Genomic DNA, 19,463 nt, shown 5'->3' with positions numbered 1-19,463 from the left:
TGAATACATTTATTACGGATAATTTAATTGGAATGTAGAAACGTTTATGAGTTTATCCTTGTAACATTGAACATGCGTGCGTGAGGGACGGCAATGATTGTTCCCTTGCGCGGGCATCTTGGCCCGATAGCGACTCAGGATGTGGGTCAAAGTCGCGCTGTCATTCCACCGCCGCCGCCGTCGCCGCATTATATACGATCACATGTACGGCTTGCAACGGAGAAAGAGGACACGAATTACAACATCCTTTATGCCACACTTTCAAATATATAAAACAACGTATTTATATTCCATTAAATGCACATTAACTCTTAAAACGACGTACAAATAAAACGTTCGAAAGTCGTTCGCTCTATCAATCGACGTAACATTTCGAAAAGGTCAATTTCAATTTGAGATACCTTTTGTTCGTAATAAACAATGCTGAAGGAAATGTCAAATAAACCGTATCCGTAATCGATAGCCCGCGGTACAACGGCGCACTGGAGAGTAAGTACTAAGAACTGTCATTCAGTCTGATCTACTAAAGCGGATCTGATAGATCCGGCGGACCTTTATTAAAATGCGTATTCTTTAAGTCTGAAAGTTGGCCATTACGTAACTTTGAATGTAGACCGTTCGGAATTGGTACAGTTGAAATGTGGTATATGTTTTATACTATGTAGAGCGTTAAATTGACCAACTGGCTTATTGTTATTATTAGCTGTGTCGAAACTGGCGCTTTGAGTGTCTAGACCACAGACAGCGATAAGTAGTAAGCGGCAGGCGTGACACTATTTTTAAATGACAATTTTAATTTACGAGTACGTACGTTATATTTATTATTCGCTGTTAAAACTCAATTCATAAAAAAAGGATTAAAACTGTTTAAAGTAAAAAACATGCTTCCTGTTTAACGTTACATTTCATAAGCTATTTATCCATAATTATTTTTAATGTAGAGCAAGGCTAGGAGAAGGAATACACGTATGTTTGTAGTGTAGTAGGTCGTATGCGGCATGCCGTATAATAAACACAATGCGTGAGGCGTGCGGTGCGGTGCGGCAGCGTCATCGACCGCTCAAGTTCATCGCGGCGTTATGCGGCTAATCGTAATCGTCGTTACGCAAGAGAAAGCGAAGAAAGGCCGCGCGCGCCTAGTTACGTAGCGGTTACCGCCGGTTGCGCGGTAAAAAGTGCTTTCTCGCGGCAACTCGGCCACGGCCACTGTGTCAAGTGCGCGACGAAAGTGCAGCGTTGCCGTCCCGCGACCTACCGTTACATCACATCCGTCTGGAGAAAGTAGGGGTCGACAACACCACGGCGGGACGGGTTCCCCTCTCCTTTCTTGCCGTATCCCATCGATTTATGATTGTAACTAAATTTTCGACAGTTATATTTGGGAAATAGCTTCCGGACACTTACGTTGACGTGAATATTGTGTACGATAGTTGTTCTAATTCCCAGAATAGGTCGTAAACAAGGCGCCTCATTTAGCGTAAATGAAAATTGTTAGTCGTTGGCGGAGGCTGGCTGCTGAAGCGAGACGAAGCGAGGTTCGGAGCGGCAACAGCGCATGGCCACGTGATCGCGCGCCTCTTGCGTAAGCGTACGAGTGCCACTGCTCCTCGCTCACTCTTGCCCTATTGACTCAACACACTCTCGGCACCACCGAACATTTCTGACACCGTAATTTGAGGGAACTACTGCTTTTTAAGATCTGTCATTTTTGATTTCAAAAATAGGAAAACTGCTACGCTCGAATTTAAGGGATGGCGCTATTACTGAATCAGCAGCATCGATGATTATATGTAATACATTATCAAATAATGGTAAAGTGGTGTAGAGGTGGAAAAGAACGACGGCGACGAACAGAGGCGCGCTTGTCGTGGGAACTTGACCCAGTTGCGAGGCGCGGTGTATCGATTGCGCGCGGCCCGCGGTCCGCGTCCCCGATGCGTCACACGCTCTGCCTCACACGAGCACATCGTGCCATACTCTGCTATAATCTACCGACATTCGCAAAGCCTTAGAAGTGTAACAAATTAAACCATCGCACAGCTTCGCAATGCGAACACGCAAGCGTTGGTGTACACCTGGATAGGGTTCGGGATTTGAGGATGGGAAAGTCATACTTATCTGGAAATTCACCTTTAAATACTTAAAGAACACGGTGTTTCTCGCCCAGTCGACCTGAGAGAAGAGGTTCTGGTCGAGCACTTTGCACATTAATTCGAAGAGATCGACCTCGCACTGGTTGTAGGTTTGGCTCTGCAAGAGTCCGAAGAGCGAGTTCTGCCATTCTCGGTCGTCGATGGTCTGCACGAACTCCCGGATCATGGGCGAGACACGCAGCGTGTCGGTACTGGTGGGCTCCGTGCTGGAAGGAGTGGCGGCGGCAGTGGCGGGCGCGTCAAAAGCGAACGCGTCAGGCGAGGCCGAGTGCGGCGAGTGCGCCTCCCACTTGTCGTGTGACGGCAGCGGCGGCGGCTGGGGCGGCTGAGGCGGCGCAGCCATTAGCGCGGGCCCCGGCGATGACTCCGGTGAGGATGTCAGTGACGACACTTGAGGAATCTGTATCTCCTGCTTGACAGGCACGGCAGTGTAAGGTGAGCCGAAGCCGAGCACGAGGCCGCCGTCGCCGAGGGAACCGCGCAGTGTCTGCACTGCGATCTGGCGCTGCCGCATCATCTGCAGCTTGCGGGCGCGGTCGCGCTTGTACATCGGACCGAACTTGTTGCGCCCACCGCGCATACGATCAGCGCGAACAGCTGCAACAAACAGACAACACGTGTTGAAGACAGAATACAAGTCAGGTTTGAAAAAATAAATTAATGATACAACTAACTTAAATTTAAACATAACTCTACAGCAACCCTTCAAGATACTCTTCATAATAAAATTAGCGAAGTGCTATTAACAAAACAGAAATTTGAGCATCCTTTGATTTTTCAAGTTATAAAGAAATTAAGTCTTTATTCTTTAAATCTTCCTTTACCAAAATACTCAACATTATTTTAATAGGAAAATTATGAAAACGTAACAAAGATTCGTTAAACGTTAACGTTAAAATGGACTCATAACCGAGCGTATAAAAATAGTTCACCCAAATTTTCAACAGGTAAATGTTGGGAACATATTGATTGACATCATAACCTACATTGCCGGTTGCAGAAATAACTGACGCGTAAAATAGTCCCGCGGACTGCATTTATTTTTGTGCTCTGGTTCGTATATGAAGATAGGCACTTCCACAAAATTACGGGAAATAACGATGGATGGATACTAATGTCAGCGTATAAAGACATGCATTTTTTTATTTCGTGCTTGTTTGCAAGATGTGTTAAAAAGTTTGTGTTTATGGATTAACATTAGCCAAAATACAAACAAAATCGTCTCAAAAATAGCGTTATTACGCGAAGTGTTACTTAACGATTGGTTTAGAATTTTACTAAATACTAGTCTTAATGGTTAGTTACTTGTGCGCGATTATAACAAAATTACGTCAGGTATACGAGAACTGGAGGCTTGTCTACTTCGTAGCAATATTCTGCTACGCCAAGGTCGTGTGTTACGAATTTTTAAACACAACCGCTCATATATTTAACACTCGCGCCTCCGCAAATGATACTTTAAATGACTGTACGTAATCAGTAAAAAATTACACCTGTTCATGGTACGACAATATAGTCATCTCTGTCATTTTCATTTTTAAAACAGAGATAACAATAATGTTCATTTACTTATATCGATAATTCAAAATCTAGGTAGAGGTAATGAGTATGAACACAAGTTCGTCTTTATAACGTCAAAATGGACAACGAATTAACGCCAAAAATTTCTTAAAACGATAACTTTGATAAGAATAATACGTAGAAAAGATTTTATTGTTTAGTTCTCGTATAAAAGAATTATATTGAATAATTTATATTTTTTTACTATCAAAAAACGTATGATAAAAAGGCATCTATTACTATCAAAGTATAATTAAATATTAAGTAATATAAAATACATGAATTAAGACGTTTTCTACACTCAGATGCACACGTGTTTACAGGTTACCTTTCAGTACGAAACATTTCAATAGTGGTTGTATAATGCAAGCGAAATTTAGGACACCGGCACCATAATGCGTGAACTGTTCTTTATTATTGCTGGCTGAATTCCAAATATCAGGCCGCACGTTCTTAGCGATTTATGAACGTTCCGATTCTGAGGATAGAAGAGTATGTTACGCTAGTCACAACCACGCTATAGCAAACGAGCCCCAAAATAATTCATACACTTTATAACATATTAAATCCAAATGATTTTAGTTAAAAATTAACGCATGATCGAGTTAGCATAATAACATAGTAACAATTCCTAAACTAAGTTATTATATTTAAATTAAAACTGTTAGAAATTTTTAACGTTTTAATATATAAAACCAAGTTCTTTACTATAAATACCAGGGCTTCATAGTATTGTTTAAAGTTAAAATAAAGTTATTTGATTCGATAAATTTATATAAATTTAATTGCAAGTGAAAACAGATACTTATAATAACAAACTATTAAACTTTGGTTATTAAAATAATATTTCGATTAAACTATAAAGACAAAAGTTTGGAATTTGCTGCTGCTGGATCAATTTATGTATTTTCTAAAATCATAAATATATTTTTGTTCTGGTTTTATATTTGTGCTATACCTTGTTACGTAAAAGCAAAGATTTTTTTTAATTCTATTGGATTAAAGTGTTGTGAGATTATAATGTACAGTTGCCAACATAACATAAAACTTTTCGATATAATTACAGCTAACAAACGACCAATCAAAATGAAGCTACATTAATGACCGGTCTTCGTGTGACTGTTTTATTGATTAGTGCCTGAGTGGCTCATGCGATCAAATTGGTTTTGTTTTTTTTTATAAACTTTGAAAAAATAACGTTGCAATAGTTTTATACAATATGCTAACAGTGAATTGATTTTTTTTTAATATTACATTAACGTATTTAGTTCTTAAATAATGGGTTTTTAAATTTGGAATGGAATTTTTTGATAATTTATTTTAATTAAAAATAGAAAATGTGTCATGTTTTACTTTACGTATTTATAGGTTATAATACAAAAAACCTTTTCCTTTTATAATCATAATTGAGTTCTTCCGCAGTCGAGGTTATTTTGTCGTATCGTCCACGGTCTGGCAATTAGCTTTTCGATGATTTTACGTGCGCTGTAAATGTTATTCTTTTGTGTTAGCTCTGTACATTGAATTATATTTTTGCTGTTTCATATTTTATTGTTCTTTGCCAATAAATCATCGATAGCTTATATATTGAAGCATTTTTTTTCTTCTATCGACAGCAGTTTATTTCCATAAGCTTGGTATTTCCATATAAATTATTTTATTTTTAAAATTGATATACTGCAGGAAAAGTTTATAAAGTATTATAGGAATATCTTGTAGGGGAAACGTTACTAATCTTAGTATGTATGTAAAATTGGTAGCTGATAGACGGCTAGGACAATATGTCGGACAAGGTTATCTTGCGTCAACTTTTTTTTATTATTATTTACTCTTGGTTAATCCTTTTTTGGTGTCAATGTAAAATGTACATTGGAGTTTGGAGTGTCGTTTGTAGAAGCAATATAATAAATGAATGCTTTTATTTGATGAAGTGAAATATTGCTGGCTTTAATAAATGAATTTATATTTTATACGTATAAAAGAAACATAAACGGCTATTGACACGTAGAATTCACTTTATATATTGACTAATGTGAAATAAAATATGTGACTAAATTATGACGAAACTGACTGATTTAGGTCATGTAATAATAGCCAGAAAGTTGTGCAGCCGAGATAAAGCCGATAAGTGGGCGACTGGTTATGTTAGGTGTTCAGCTTATCTTGCGGACGTCTAGGGGTGTCTTAACTTATCGAGACGGCATAAAGCTGTAAATAAATAACGCTTAAACCTGGAACGGAAGGGGGCTTTCTCAGTGCGGTGCCGGCTCGGCCTACCCACAAGTTAAAAATAACAACCAGTTTTTATTGTAGCAAGCGTGCCTCGGTGCGACAAGGACACCGAATATGGCTCGCAACAGGACGAAAGAGGGACGAATAGTGTAACGGATTTAAAGCATTGCTGTGTGCAATTCCACCAGCCTCGTATTGCATCTTCGAAAGAATTCGTGCAAACGGCGACGGATAAATATACCAGAATCATATTAGTCGGACGTCCACTTGAATATTGAGTCGAGATTGTGTCTCAGAATAACATCAAGTCAAATATTATCATTTTCTCACTCTTAACGCATTCCTGCTTAATATCAAAATTAACATATTTAATAATTTAATTGGATAATGAAAATGATTCATTTTTTAATATGGAGTCAAAATAATTACGATATTTATTTTCAGCAATAAAAAGATATTATTAGTAAAGTCTTAATAAAAACATTATAGTGACCGAATTGTGAAAAGGACAAACACAATTAGTGTGATATTTTTACGGTAAACTGCGAAGTGAGTAACTGTTACACCAAAACAGGTCGCCAGGGTCGTCCCTTGACACAATTGAATGAACAGGTTTTAAAAAACTTATCGACCGACGAGCATATTATGCAACAACAACAGTGTTTAGAAAAATATCTACATAATACATTCGAATTGGAAATAAATGTACAAGATAAAAGACAGCATTTCTTAGGTAGTTTTAGTGTATGTCATATCTTTATTGGATGAAGAAAGATTTTACTGAGTGCAGTAGTAGTTAGTTATGAGCGGCACCCTCGTACGACGAAGGTCACAATTAGCTCGTAGAGATCTGGTGTAGCTGTCGATTGGTTACATTATTCTATTAGGAAACTAGTCCGTGGCGTGCGTCGCGGTCACAATGGCCGCCGTGCCTTGCCATGCCTTGCTGGAATGTGCCCCGTGACGTACGGGGTCGCTTATTTCATATCGATTATGATTCAACATCAACTATCTTTTTACTTTAACGTACATACCACGTATTTTGTAAAATCGTAGCAGAGTCGTATGGCTTCGTGCTTCTTGGAATGGAGTACTTTTCTCCGGCTGTCGCTAATGACAATCAATTCGAGCCGGACACAATGACTAACACAAGTATAATTTATTTCATGACTAAGTCAGGCTACGTTTGGTATATCGCCGCTTCATAATATGCAAGCAAGCTCCCCATGTTTTTTTTGTTGTAGAACTTAATTAGCCATGTATGCTATATTTTTGAGATAGTATCACGTCAGTGTTGCTTCACGTAGCGTGAGAAACATGTAATTAATATACGAAGTAGGTGAATTGTTATGGAACGATCGTAACATTTTATTTCTAATGGAGGGGTAGAATCCAAATATGAATCGAGAACACTTCGAATGGTTTTAATCATCTAATGTTATTATAATGAGCACGCGATAGCAACCGATAATGCGGTAAACGAGGTCAGGCGTTTATTACACGACTAAACTAGATCAAGGTCAAGGTCATTTTTACAAATCAAAAAACACGTCTTGGCGACAAATAACCATCGAGCAGAAATAGATATACGAATGTGTGAGTTCACCTCGCATTCAGTCGCTATTTGTAGTCGTGGCCCACTTGCCAGAGATGGGTCAAGGTCGGGCCCGCCTGCACGCCTGCCTCCGCTGTATTAAAACGCGAGGCCTGACGGAGCCGTATGCGCTAAGCGGTCACAAACTACGTTAGAAAGCTCCCTATGGCCACGGGGAAAACCTACGACCTTCCTATACAATGCAGTAATCGTGTCGGCGAGATAAAAAATAGTGTGGTTCCGAAAGGACGGGAAGAGGTGGGGATCGCTCCTTGTACCGACGAGTCGGTGAAACTTGGTCAAGGCTGCTCCCTCCCCCTCTCACATCCCCGGCGAGGCCGCGTTTGCCCCCCGCCCCGTCGTCCCGCCCCCGCTCGACCTAGCTGCGAGCCGAGCGACTCCGAAGTCCGCCGAATGCAGCCGAGGTGGCGCACGTACACAAGCGTGCATAGATAGCGGCATGATCGTTACACAACAGCCGAGATAAATCATCACCCGCGATGATCCACCGAACTGTGTCAAGATCTCATCCGAGCATTTAGCGGCGACAACATCGCACCTACCTCAACGACGCGACGCGACGCTACCGTCGCGTTTGCGACGCGACCTACATACGATTTCCTACGTGCGATTTGATTTAACGCAATTGTCGTGGTCGCAAAGTTTTCAGCACGTTTTAAAATAACTCAAAATGTGCGCTGCAAGATAAATAGTTAATGCAAGTATAGTTCGCAGTAGAACTACATTTTAGGTATTGGAACCGGTTCGTCGCCTCGAGGCGTGCCTGAAACGTTTGTGCGTCCAAGTCCTACCGAGATGACGGCGCCCCTAAAACTGTCGTAATAATAAGACAGGTAATACCTAAAAAATAGAAAGGCCCGGTGCGCGAGGCCGTTCTGTCGAAACACTCGATCCGGGTCAAGGCAGTGCGCCGAAATAGTCGAGTGGCGCGCGTTTTTATTGTGATCTAACATCTGTCGCGCCTTGCGGCCCTGCCGCTTCGTCGCCGAACACGCATCCAAACAAATATAAGCATCTCACTGCTGCTGCTTTTCAAAACATTCTTTCTTATTGACAACCACTTTCAATTACTATTTCACGTGAAATCAAGTCGGATTCCAATAAGAAAAAAAAATTGTCACCAGACTGGGTTAGACCACATTCTTAGTTGTCCTGTTGCGACACTCAATTCGTAAAGACTTTTATCCATTTAATCATCGATATGTAGAACTATTTGTAATCGAGAATCGTGACGATATTACAGTTAGCTCGCTAATTCTGGCTCGGAGAAAACTATAGTTTTAAAATGTATGACACGATGCGCTTGTAAGACGATGGCGTGTCGGTTGCGTAACGAAGAGACGTGGTCGCGCAACGCTGCCCGCGCTGGGAACAAATTAACCGGCGCGGGTGAGCTCCCCTCGCCGACTTCATTTCCTTTAATGAATCTTATACAAGTTTCCACTAATGTCAATTCTTATAAGTTTCCGATTCTTATTTCTTTGTTGTACAGTTGTTTGCACCGCCTCTAAAAACAGTCCTGCTGTAATAGAAAAAGTTGTTCCAACATACGACCCTCATAGTTCTGCGACTATCAACGCCTTAAAAAGTATTTTCTGCTCATGTTTAACCAAATAAAACAAGTTGTACATAGGTCCAAATGTTAAGATACTTTAGTCTCGTGTTTGTGTGCGTTGTAAGCATAGCGTAGCGAATTCGGTACACGCAGACGTGAACGTGTAACGCGATACGTGCTCGGGTCATACATTTGGGTGGTGCATTGCGACAGGTTGAGAGCGAAGCGTCTTGTGAAACGCCGCTTGCGCAGTCCAGCCCCCCACCGGCGACGTATAGCTGGCGAGGTGTTGAAACCACGGTACACTCGGCTCGCACCCGCATCCACTTACCCTCCGACTTACGGCTTGTACAGTCGAGGAAATATATTTGCTATCCATTACGATAATGTGTCATTTGTCGTTCACAATGCAATTGGGTCGACTTGTCATAGCTGCATACACATTAAATGAAAGCGACCGCAGTACAACTTGTATTAAAACACATTGTAACATCTGCCTTGTCATAACGAATGAAAGGGATGACAATATGTAAATAATACAAATGTCACTGCAGTGGAGCTCCGGGAATGTGGTGACTAAATTAGGTCCTAAATGGGAAGTGAATTTAAGTCTTCAACTACTTAGTCAAATGCTGATTGCTTCGACTTATTAATAAAAAAAATGAAATCTTACCAAAAATAATAATCCGTATAATTCGAGAGCATCTTATGAAATTAAAATTTGATGTTGATAATTGTTTCTTATCACCAAAGTGATTACGTAACAATGACTAGCAGATACACATTACAAGATGATTTAAGATTGCGAATAATTTTTTCTATCGTTACAGCTCATTAATTGCTCAACGTTTTGCATGAATAGTTATTTATAATTATTTACTCAATTCAAATATACTTTAAAATTAAAAAGTGAAACGGTTTGGTATATCGGAACATTGAATGCCAACAGGTTTCTTGTTCACTGTGTCACTGGTACGTATTACGCAATCCATCTGGCTGTATATCGCACGTATAACCAACTTCGGCATATGAATGTCAAAATAGGTCATTGAATCCAATACAAAAAACATGTTTAACAGCTAAAAAATGTTTAAAAAAAAGGATAAACCAATTATATCTATTTACAGAACTTGAGCATTTTCTCATAAAACAAGTATGGGCTCGAGATAATGATAAAATACACGGGGCATATTACTAACAAACGCACTAGTGTAATTTTTAGTAGTAAGTCTACGTATAGCAGTTGCGTAGCTAGATGCGCTAGTGGAAAAGGGGTGTTATATAAATTTTAATTCGACGTTAATGCGATACGGATTTGTTGTAAATGGGTTATAAAATATTCTACAAAGAAGAAGAGCGCGGTTTGTTGTCGGAATTGGGCATCAGCTGTTACACAAGCCGTAGACAGTCGCGATGTTCTTGCAACCGACATTGGGGTCAGCTGTTTGTGACAATTGTGCCATCCGATGTTACGCTATTATATTTATATTACTTTTAGATTTCAAAATACGACAATATTTCTGTCTTTACAATAATATACTTTTTAATTATAACATAACGTCACAAATATCTACAATATTTTAAGTTAAAGTAGGCTTTAGTTAAAATATTTTACCGAACGTGTTTTGCATGTGCGAACCTGTGTTGATATTATTCTTAAAGTTTATTACTGACCGAGGAGAAGGACCGATCAAATAAAAAAAAAATTGTTGTAAACTATTTTTGGTCATTAAAAGTTTTATTTCTTTGGTGTTTACCTATTATAAGTAACATGTAAAATATTGTTGTTATAAATTAAAGGAATCTACTATTAAAGTTATAACAAAGCAAAGGTTGGTGCAACGGCTTAATTAATTTGATATACCTAACCATCAATAGTAAAAACTCACTCTACCCGTTTTATATTTGATATTTAATAATTGGATGATTGTAGATAGTTGTTATCTATCCGGTAGATATTCACTTTGCATATGATTGTTGTAGAGATCGTTCCGTTGTGCAAACAATTCAATGTTAACGCTCGACCGCCGTCATCCTAAATTGCAAAGAGCAACATTCAGATCAATTGAGTATGTCAATCCAGTAACGATACGCACAAGCGGCTCCCATTGATTGTCCTCATATATAAACGTACTGTATATAAATGCTTATTTACAATAGATCGTTATATATTTAACACGGAACAGGTATATGGTATTTGTAATTAATTATTCAGCTATCATTAGGATTACATAATAAAGGGTAGCAACCCCTTTATTATCTGAATTGTTTGTTAATAAAAATGAGACAAGGCCTCCATAACTAATCATTATTCAATTATATATGTAGAAGATTTTAAAAGGGAAATATTTTAGTAGTAAAGTATGTCGCAGTACATTTCTATGATACTTTGGCAGGAAATGCCAGTAGCATTTCCTAAAAAAAATGTTGTTGGACAACTGCGTAGGTGGTCAGTTGCCGAATTGCGTATCGAACATTTAGCTGTATTGCGTTGTTTATTAGTAACTATGTTAGCGCATAGGTTCGCAAGGATATGCTTTCATCTAAGAATCTTTTTAGCCGACTTCATTCATCTTTATTATCATACTATCTTAGTGATAATGAAAATTACAAAGCCTTAACGACTGATTGGATCTAGACGTAATTTTGCAACAAAGATAGGCTTGAGTCTCGAATAGCGCATCGGCTTATATATTTATTATTTTTTATTTAAATCCGTGCAAAGTTACGAGCGACAGGTAAATTACAATAAATTCAACATTTTTTGATGGCATCCTTAAAAACAGAAAAGCAAAATAAAAGACACAGGGCGTCAGGGTGTCAATAGCCTCGACTCGATGGTACTATTAGTAATAAAGCTCAATATAAAATGAAAGACCAGTTTAAACAATAAAAAAGGTTGTTTATCGGCATACTGATGTGTCGAATAAGCTACCACAAAAAGAACCAGTTTGTAAACAAAAAAGTTCAACGAATTGTAAAAGATGAATAAAATAGATTAATGATAATGATTTATGATTTTTGAGACCGTTTCTCAACTAATTACTTGCTTGCATCTTTTATTTGTGCACTAACTTCTCTATTTGCATTGTTTTGAATAAATAATCGGAAACTAAGTGTTAGTTTGATAGCTTAGACAGTAAACATTATTTTGGTCTATAATCGTTTTTTGTCAGTGGGGGCCTAGGGATCAAAACCGGTACGAACCATTTTTCACTGAAGTAAGGCTACTCTGGCTGTGCACGAATGTTATTTCTATGAGCAATGTAATATACCATTTTCATTGGCACGACCGAGACTGTCATGCAAAAACAGCTTTTGAGCGTGGCCAGGCACGCGCTTGTGAATGCAGGTTCTAAGTATTGGTCAAAACCCTTATGTGTTAATGATGACTACATTAAATGTCAAACTTTAATTGAGGTTAATCCTGTACGACGGTCATGAATGTTTATAATATCTGCATTTGCGATACATTGCCACTATTTATGTGGTTGTAGGGCGGGCACACTGAGAGTCGCCGTCTCGTATATGTTCCGGCAAAGTTGTATGGTGTGCGAATCTTCTGCGGCGTTTGTTTGTTCAGATTCGAGCACTGGTAATGTATGTTGCAAACAGGCGGGCATCTGGCGAAACGCGGTGCTCACAGCGGCAACCTCGCGCGCTCGTACACGTATACCTTCGTACGTACGTGTGCACGCACAAGAGCGCGCGCGCCGCATCGCGGCCCCGCTCGCAACTAGGTCAGGGCGCTCTGCGGCCGCGCGCGTTTTAAATTTAGAACGATTCGCGCTACAACCCCCCACCCCGCCGTGCCCCGCCATCGCCCAACACTATCTATACCAATTAATTGCTCACCTTCAAAATTAACACCTGCCACCCGCAACACCCTTGCATAGTTTGCGACATCATGTCGAATCATTGGACATACTATAATACATTATACAGTTTAATTATAGATGACATTTTAATTGTATGTTAACATATTTGTATTTTACTTTCTCGGAAAAAAATCATACTATTAAAACAAAAAGCTCACGCATGAAACGATACAAAGATCAATTCTTTACGTGAATTAAAATTATGATTTATAATTTTTCCAGTTAAAATGTCCTATTAGAATTTAACCAGATTAAAATGAAACAATACGTTTTACTCTGTGTTAGCATTTTATAAGTGTGACACGAGCGTCAAAAGTAGGTCTCGCGTTTGATAGCATTAATTTCGCGATACTGTAACACACATGATTGGCAATAATGAAATAAATACTGCGCGGAAAGAATTGAAAAGTACCCATCGTCACACCCGCAAAACCTTGGGGCTAGCCCTGCTTACAAACTGGTTATGTAGACTTCACTTCGTATCCCTTACAAAATAGCAAACAAACAAGTTTATATTGCAACGCCGCGCTATCGAAACATTGCGCTGTTGCCGACTCCCCATTCAAATGTTACCAGATGAATTTTATCTTTTTCATGTTTAAGGTATTTCCTTTATACCTACGAAAATTTATAATTTATTTATGAGTTCCTCAAAATAAATGGAATATATTCTACAGTTACATTAAGATTTGATTAAACTTTATTAAAAGTGACGTCACTACGTTCCACCTAGCCACGTCAAATACACTCGTAGACATAGATTTTTTGTGACAAAAACAAAGAAATTGTAATTTTTTCAACACTTGGCAAGGCGGCTAAACTGTACTTATTTTCGTATGGTATTACGAATTTAAATAAATATTTTATGATTTTGTTTATTAATATTTTTTTAATAAAACTTTAATGGGATGCCCCAAAGAAGTTTTAGGTCCGAAAAACTAACAAAAATGTGTCATAAAATAAACTTTTAGCTTGCTACTACTATGATTTTGTTTCCGACCGCGACTTTTTCAGTGCATAGTTAAAAAAAAGGTAGCTTGTAATATCAGCTACCTTCCTATCCCAAATCCTGTTAAAGTCGGTCCAGCCGTCTGGAAATTACCCTGAACAATCACGACCTTGCGCGGACAGACATACAAACAGATAAATTTAAAAAATTGTTTTTCCTTCATTGTACGAAACATTAAATTTTTTATGTATTTTCTGGTTTAAGTAAATTGTTTTTACCAAATTTTTTTCTTCATCGGTTAATTTAACAAATTAATTTTCAATCAAAAAAAAATCAATTAATCACATTTTCAAGTTAACACACGAAGAAAATTTTAACATTCATATAAATATGTGAAAAATATAATACAAAACGAGTAGCACCGTATGGCGAGAGATCACTTGTAAACATTCTAGAAGAGTATTTTGAAGCATCAGTTGCAGGTAGGTAGGTATGTTGCAGGCGGATTGCAAGCTGCCGTTGGTTGGCTGCCGTTTCTATGCGCAGCCAAACTTTCAATTTTTCTGCACTAGCTGCCGCTGCATGATGTAATGCCATCTCGGCCGCGCTTTGCAACCGCGCTTGCATGCGACCTACATTCCCAAAGGAGTTGTGGTTTTGATACCGATGCAGATAAACGAAGCGGCAAAGTAGCTTATGTAAATACAGTACAACATATAAGACTCACCTTCGAGCTTCATGCCGACGTCGAGACACTTTTGGAATCGGCAGAAGGGACACCGTTTCCTCTGTGTTTTGTCAATGTGGCAGGCGCGTTCTGCGACGCACGTGTACACCTTCTTGTTCTGTACGGTCCGCTTGAAGAATCCTTTGCAGGACTCGCAGGTTAGCAGGCCGTAGTGGTAGCCGCTGACTTTGTCGCCGCACACGGGGCATAGCTCTTCTATGACATCCTTGGTGTCGGTCTGGTCGCATACCGTCGCGGCTGCGGGGAGGTAGGCACCCGGCTCGCCGGTGCCTGTCGGAAATAGATATGAAGTGTCCAAGTTGGCATAGCCGAAAGGCTGCTGGTCGGGTGTGCACTGGTACGCGGCGCCCTGCGGCACGTACTGTTGAGAGGCGCTGGAGGGCCCTCCGCCCGAGCCGGAGCCATCGGGACCCGGGCTCAGGTCGAACGCGGACATATTGAGGGACATGAGGCCTGCCTGCTGGTCCATCGTCATGCTCGGCCGCACTTAGCGGCTGCTCAGATTCGAATCCCTACGGCGGCGCTGGACCGCGACAACGTTCACACAGTCACCGAGTTCACTGGCGGGCTAACCGCAACACTTATACACCGCTAGCGGGCTGCACCTGTTCGATCACAACTATTGTCGACACATAAATCCGGCACATTGTCGGTCTGAGTTAGTAAGCGAGAGTAAGAGGCGTCCGAGTCGCAGCCGGTCGCTGCGATGACTGAAGGCGCGTTTGTGACGGCGCGCGAAGTTGCGATCGCGTGGAGGGCGTGGCGGGTGCGAAGCACACGTGCCGCTCGAAGAACGTCCCGCGATCGACTGCCAGCCGGCCGGCGGAGCGGCGCGCGTGCCGGCGCCTCCCGCATGCGCGCCCCGCCGCGCTCCCCCGCCCGTTCGCACAATGGAAAACGATTAGGAGCCCATGTAATAAGTGAAAGTGAGTCGGTGACCCACTTTCCCGCGATCCAGGTCTATGTTAGTGCGCGTTCGCGCAGTTGCGCCACAGCGCGGGCGGGCGCCAGCGGGGGCGGAGGCGCGGTGCGGGGTCGGGGGCGGCCCACTGACCCAGTTGCGCGCGGTGCCGCAGCGGGGCAGGGTTGCCGCGCCCGCTGCTTGTTTACGTTCAGACAACATTTGTCAGCGCAGCCCGAGCACATCACCTAACTCGAGGCGAGGTGTAGTCATGTCGCGGCGGACGTGGAGGCGGCGCTCGCGCAACATCTGTAGCGACTCACTATGCTTAAAAGCTCACTAACCTACGAACAACGATCCAAAAAATAATTTCAAATTATTGTCGCATCTTAAGATATCACAAACAGTAACAGGACATCGTATTGCATAGCACCTGGTGCATATTACCGAAATAAACTGGATTAACATTTCTTTTGTAGTCAATAGTAGGTACCGCTGGTATAATAAAATGTATTTAAAGACAACAATATTATTGAAAAAGGTACATAACCATTTCCTTAATACAACCGTGTAGTTTGTAGGATCGGGGCGACTTTCACCGCGGCACCATAAAACAACTATAAAGGAGCCGAACTTAAGTCCCGTTAAGCGCACGGAAAGATAATAGATAACTGAGAATACATTAAATAGGCAATATAAATTTTTATACTTAATTGTAAAACATTTAAGTTCGGCAATGAAGAAATAAAAAATAATTGTTACAGCCCTAAAACATGATTATCTGTAAGCAGAAAAAGCAGGCAACCGACGGCCAGCTGCTTAGTTGCTGTAATTCGTGAAGACCCACAACGGCGCATTGATTGAGAACAATCATTTGACTTATTTGCTAATTCATGGAGATAAGCCAACCTTGTTAGAATAGGATTGAATGTATATCCTCACATAAACATGCTAGATAATTATAATAAACATTTGTCCTATATTTAAGAATTTAAAATAACGCACAGAAGCACATAAACATCGAGTGGCGTATATTTCAACACAAGAAAATTGTATAAATTTTCTCACATAGTAAAAAATAATGAGCGTGTGCATTAAGATACAATTAGTCGCCGCTGAGGTGCAACAAAGGCCATTCAATATCAAAAGCGAAATAAATTAAAGATCTTGACCTAGTTTGCTTTAAAATCAGTCAACGGGTCACGAACGAGTGACAGTGGCAGCCTTGCGCCCGCTCTGTTAGCGCCTCTACGTGCCCCAGAGCGCTAAACGGCGCGCGCGGCTGCTGTCGACGGCGACCGCGGCGCCTGCATCGAGCGCCATCGCATCTATTCAAATATTTTTCTCTCATCGCTTCGTTGCTATATTGACTAAAATATTCATACACATATAGCATCTATACAAAAAATAAAAGACATCATATCATGATCTTCAGTGAAAATGTTCACTTATCGACGTCACGCCTACGTCAGGTAAGCACGTTGGGATATGAACAATCAATGACTCAATCAGTTTCCATTTCATAATCGAGACCTGAATACCGGATGGTTGAGGCGACACGGCGGTTGCGGTTGCGTTGTATACAAAGTGTGCCATTTTCACTATCTAGCAGACGACGCGGCCCCGGACGAAAGCAAGAGTGGTCGTCGACGCACGCGCAACTTTACTTTCTTCGCGAGCGCGCAATCTGACGTCACACTTTCGCCGCGCTCGGTGACGTGAGCCGATGTAACAAACGCGCAAGCTGATTCTGTTATCAGCTGCAGTTCAACATACGGCACATGAAAAACATTTATGCGGGCTTTTGTATTAATTATTCATTGGACTACTCGACTGGAAAGGGGTTCCCTCACCGAAGCGCAGTGGCATGGATTACAATAGGTATGGGGCTATGACCTAAACATCTACAACAGGTGTCTGCGGTCCGGCGTCAATGGTATAGTAAATATTCAATACGGTAGTAGTATCGTACCCGCAACGGAGATTATTATCATAAACATTTTCATAAAATGTTAACCTTTTTTCTCGAGTTTTAAGACAGGTAAACAATTCTACTTTCGAAGCAAATCGTTTGCAGGTAATATGTGCTGCATGACAATAAAATAAAATGAGTTAACCTAGTTTTTGGGAAGTAAAATACTTTTAGATACCGTGTTCTCTGAAAATTTACCTTCCACGGCGACAAAGTAGTTTTTCAAAAAGTAAATTGAAATTATATAAGGTAGACTGAGTTAAAATTTCGGTAATATTCAAAGGAAAATTTTATTGTTGACAATAAATTATGTACCACATACTTCACTTAAAATCCTATGTCCCCCTAGTGGGGCAGAGGGGGTCCACAGTGAGCCTTCTACTGTGTTCGTTTCTTGAAGCTATAAGATTTGGGCAAGCAGGTGATTAGCCCACTATGCCCTAAGGCTGTTGCCTTGGACCACATGAATAAAACTATTACAAGTATCTCTTAATTTTTTAATTAAACTTTTAATATGTATTAATAGATTAAGATAATGTATACTTATGTTGAAGGATAAAAGGGTGGCAGAATCGTGGTTGTAGGAGGGGGATGCGTGCAGGCGGCGCAAGGGGATGGCTCCCTATTGGGGCAATCGAGCCAAGTGCACTGGGTCACTGGGTCAATGATGATGGCTTAGAGGTAAGAATTTGGGCCAAGTTGGTGAAGTTAAATGCTTGTCACTCGTCTAGTATTTATTTTCGATAATGAAGATTAAACGATGTTGGTTTGTAATTTAATAAAATAATTTCGGAGTGATTGAAAAAAAAAGTTATGTATCTACGGGAACTTACTTAAGAAGAAAAAAACATTAGATTTTTTTGTTACGGATTAAATCAGAAACATGACTTTTTCTTCAATGCAGGCTCCTTTATGTTTAGTAGCCTATACTATATTTTAATAAATTACTAATTTTTCCACATCATAAAAAGGTAAAGTTAAATTTACGGTAAATTGAAAGTTTGTTAACGAGACTATAAATAGTAAAATACAAAGAATAGTTGAAAATCACCATCCACATATCAATCAAATGACGCAATGTAAATGTGACTTACCCAAAAAATTATTATTTTTAATTCTATTGTAAAAATAATGTTTTCATAATAATGATTATTGAAAGATGATGTTTGAAATACTTCAATACTAGTAGAATATGGTAAGTCATTAACAATGGTCTGGACGAAAGCCAAAACACCTGCAATTTAAACGGCAAGAACCATCAGGGACGTCATTTTCAATAGAATAAGAACCTCCTATTTATATTACACAAGTGAGGAGACCTGACTTCGCATGGGTAGTAATATTACATAGTTTTTTTTATTAAGGTAGCACAACTATAATATTTGTAACGTCGTATAAGTAATGCTATCCAATGACAAACATCTAAAACTAGGAAAGTCTAACATGTTTGCACTGGAAAGTGTTTGAAAGCACTAACGAACAAAGTTTCCAACTCAAGTTATGATATCTCACGTTCAGCATATGTTTGTTGATGTTCGGACACTTGTGCATATATGTATATTATGGAAATTATACTTTAAGTAAATTGCTTTAGTTTTATGATCTTAATGATCATAAAACTAAAGCAATTTATTTTATTTAAATTATATTATTTTTATTTAAATTATATTATTTTTAATTTATTAATTAAAAATATAATCAGTAACTTATTTCAGCCTATATATTGTACAATGCTTAACACAGAAAAAAATATCTGTTCTGTATACAGGATGTTCGGGAAAGACGCGCTCAACGGTGTACTAGATTTAACTCTGCCACTATATAAGGTAACATTAAAAAACTTTTACCAAAGTTCAAATCTCAGATACGTCTCCGCCGAATTAGATGCGGGTTTCACAAA

At 39.8% G+C, this 19,463-nt stretch overlaps 1 protein-coding gene across 7 annotated transcripts in view; it reads right to left on the bottom strand.

Moving 5' to 3' along the window:
• Positions 1-19,463, bottom strand: part of ftz-f1 (ftz transcription factor 1) — a 72,528-nt gene that overhangs the window by 10,114 nt on the left and 42,951 nt on the right. For 4 of the 7 annotated variants that reach the window (XM_013306715.1, XM_013306718.1, XM_013306719.1 and 1 more), the window contains exons 1-2: positions 14,670-15,486; positions 2,131-2,750 (exon numbers count right to left, since the gene is read on the bottom strand). In XM_013306715.1, the coding sequence (XP_013162169.1) occupies positions 2,131-2,750; positions 14,670-15,165 (1,116 nt within the window). In that variant the 5' untranslated portion in view covers positions 15,166-15,486. Of the gene's footprint in view, positions 1-2,130; positions 2,751-14,669; positions 15,487-19,463 lie in introns of those variants that run through there. The other 3 variants (XM_013306716.1, XM_013306721.1, XM_013306722.1) reach the window with 2 other exon arrangements.

The sequence above is a fragment of the Papilio xuthus genome, unplaced genomic scaffold, assembly GCF_000836235.2.
Source record: "Papilio xuthus unplaced genomic scaffold, Pxut_1.1 DF828177.1, whole genome shotgun sequence".
In the NCBI taxonomy this organism is placed as follows: Eukaryota; Metazoa; Arthropoda; class Insecta; order Lepidoptera; family Papilionidae; genus Papilio; species Papilio xuthus.
Note: the sequence above shows the minus strand (reverse complement) of the source record. Positions and strands in the feature narration are given on the sequence as shown.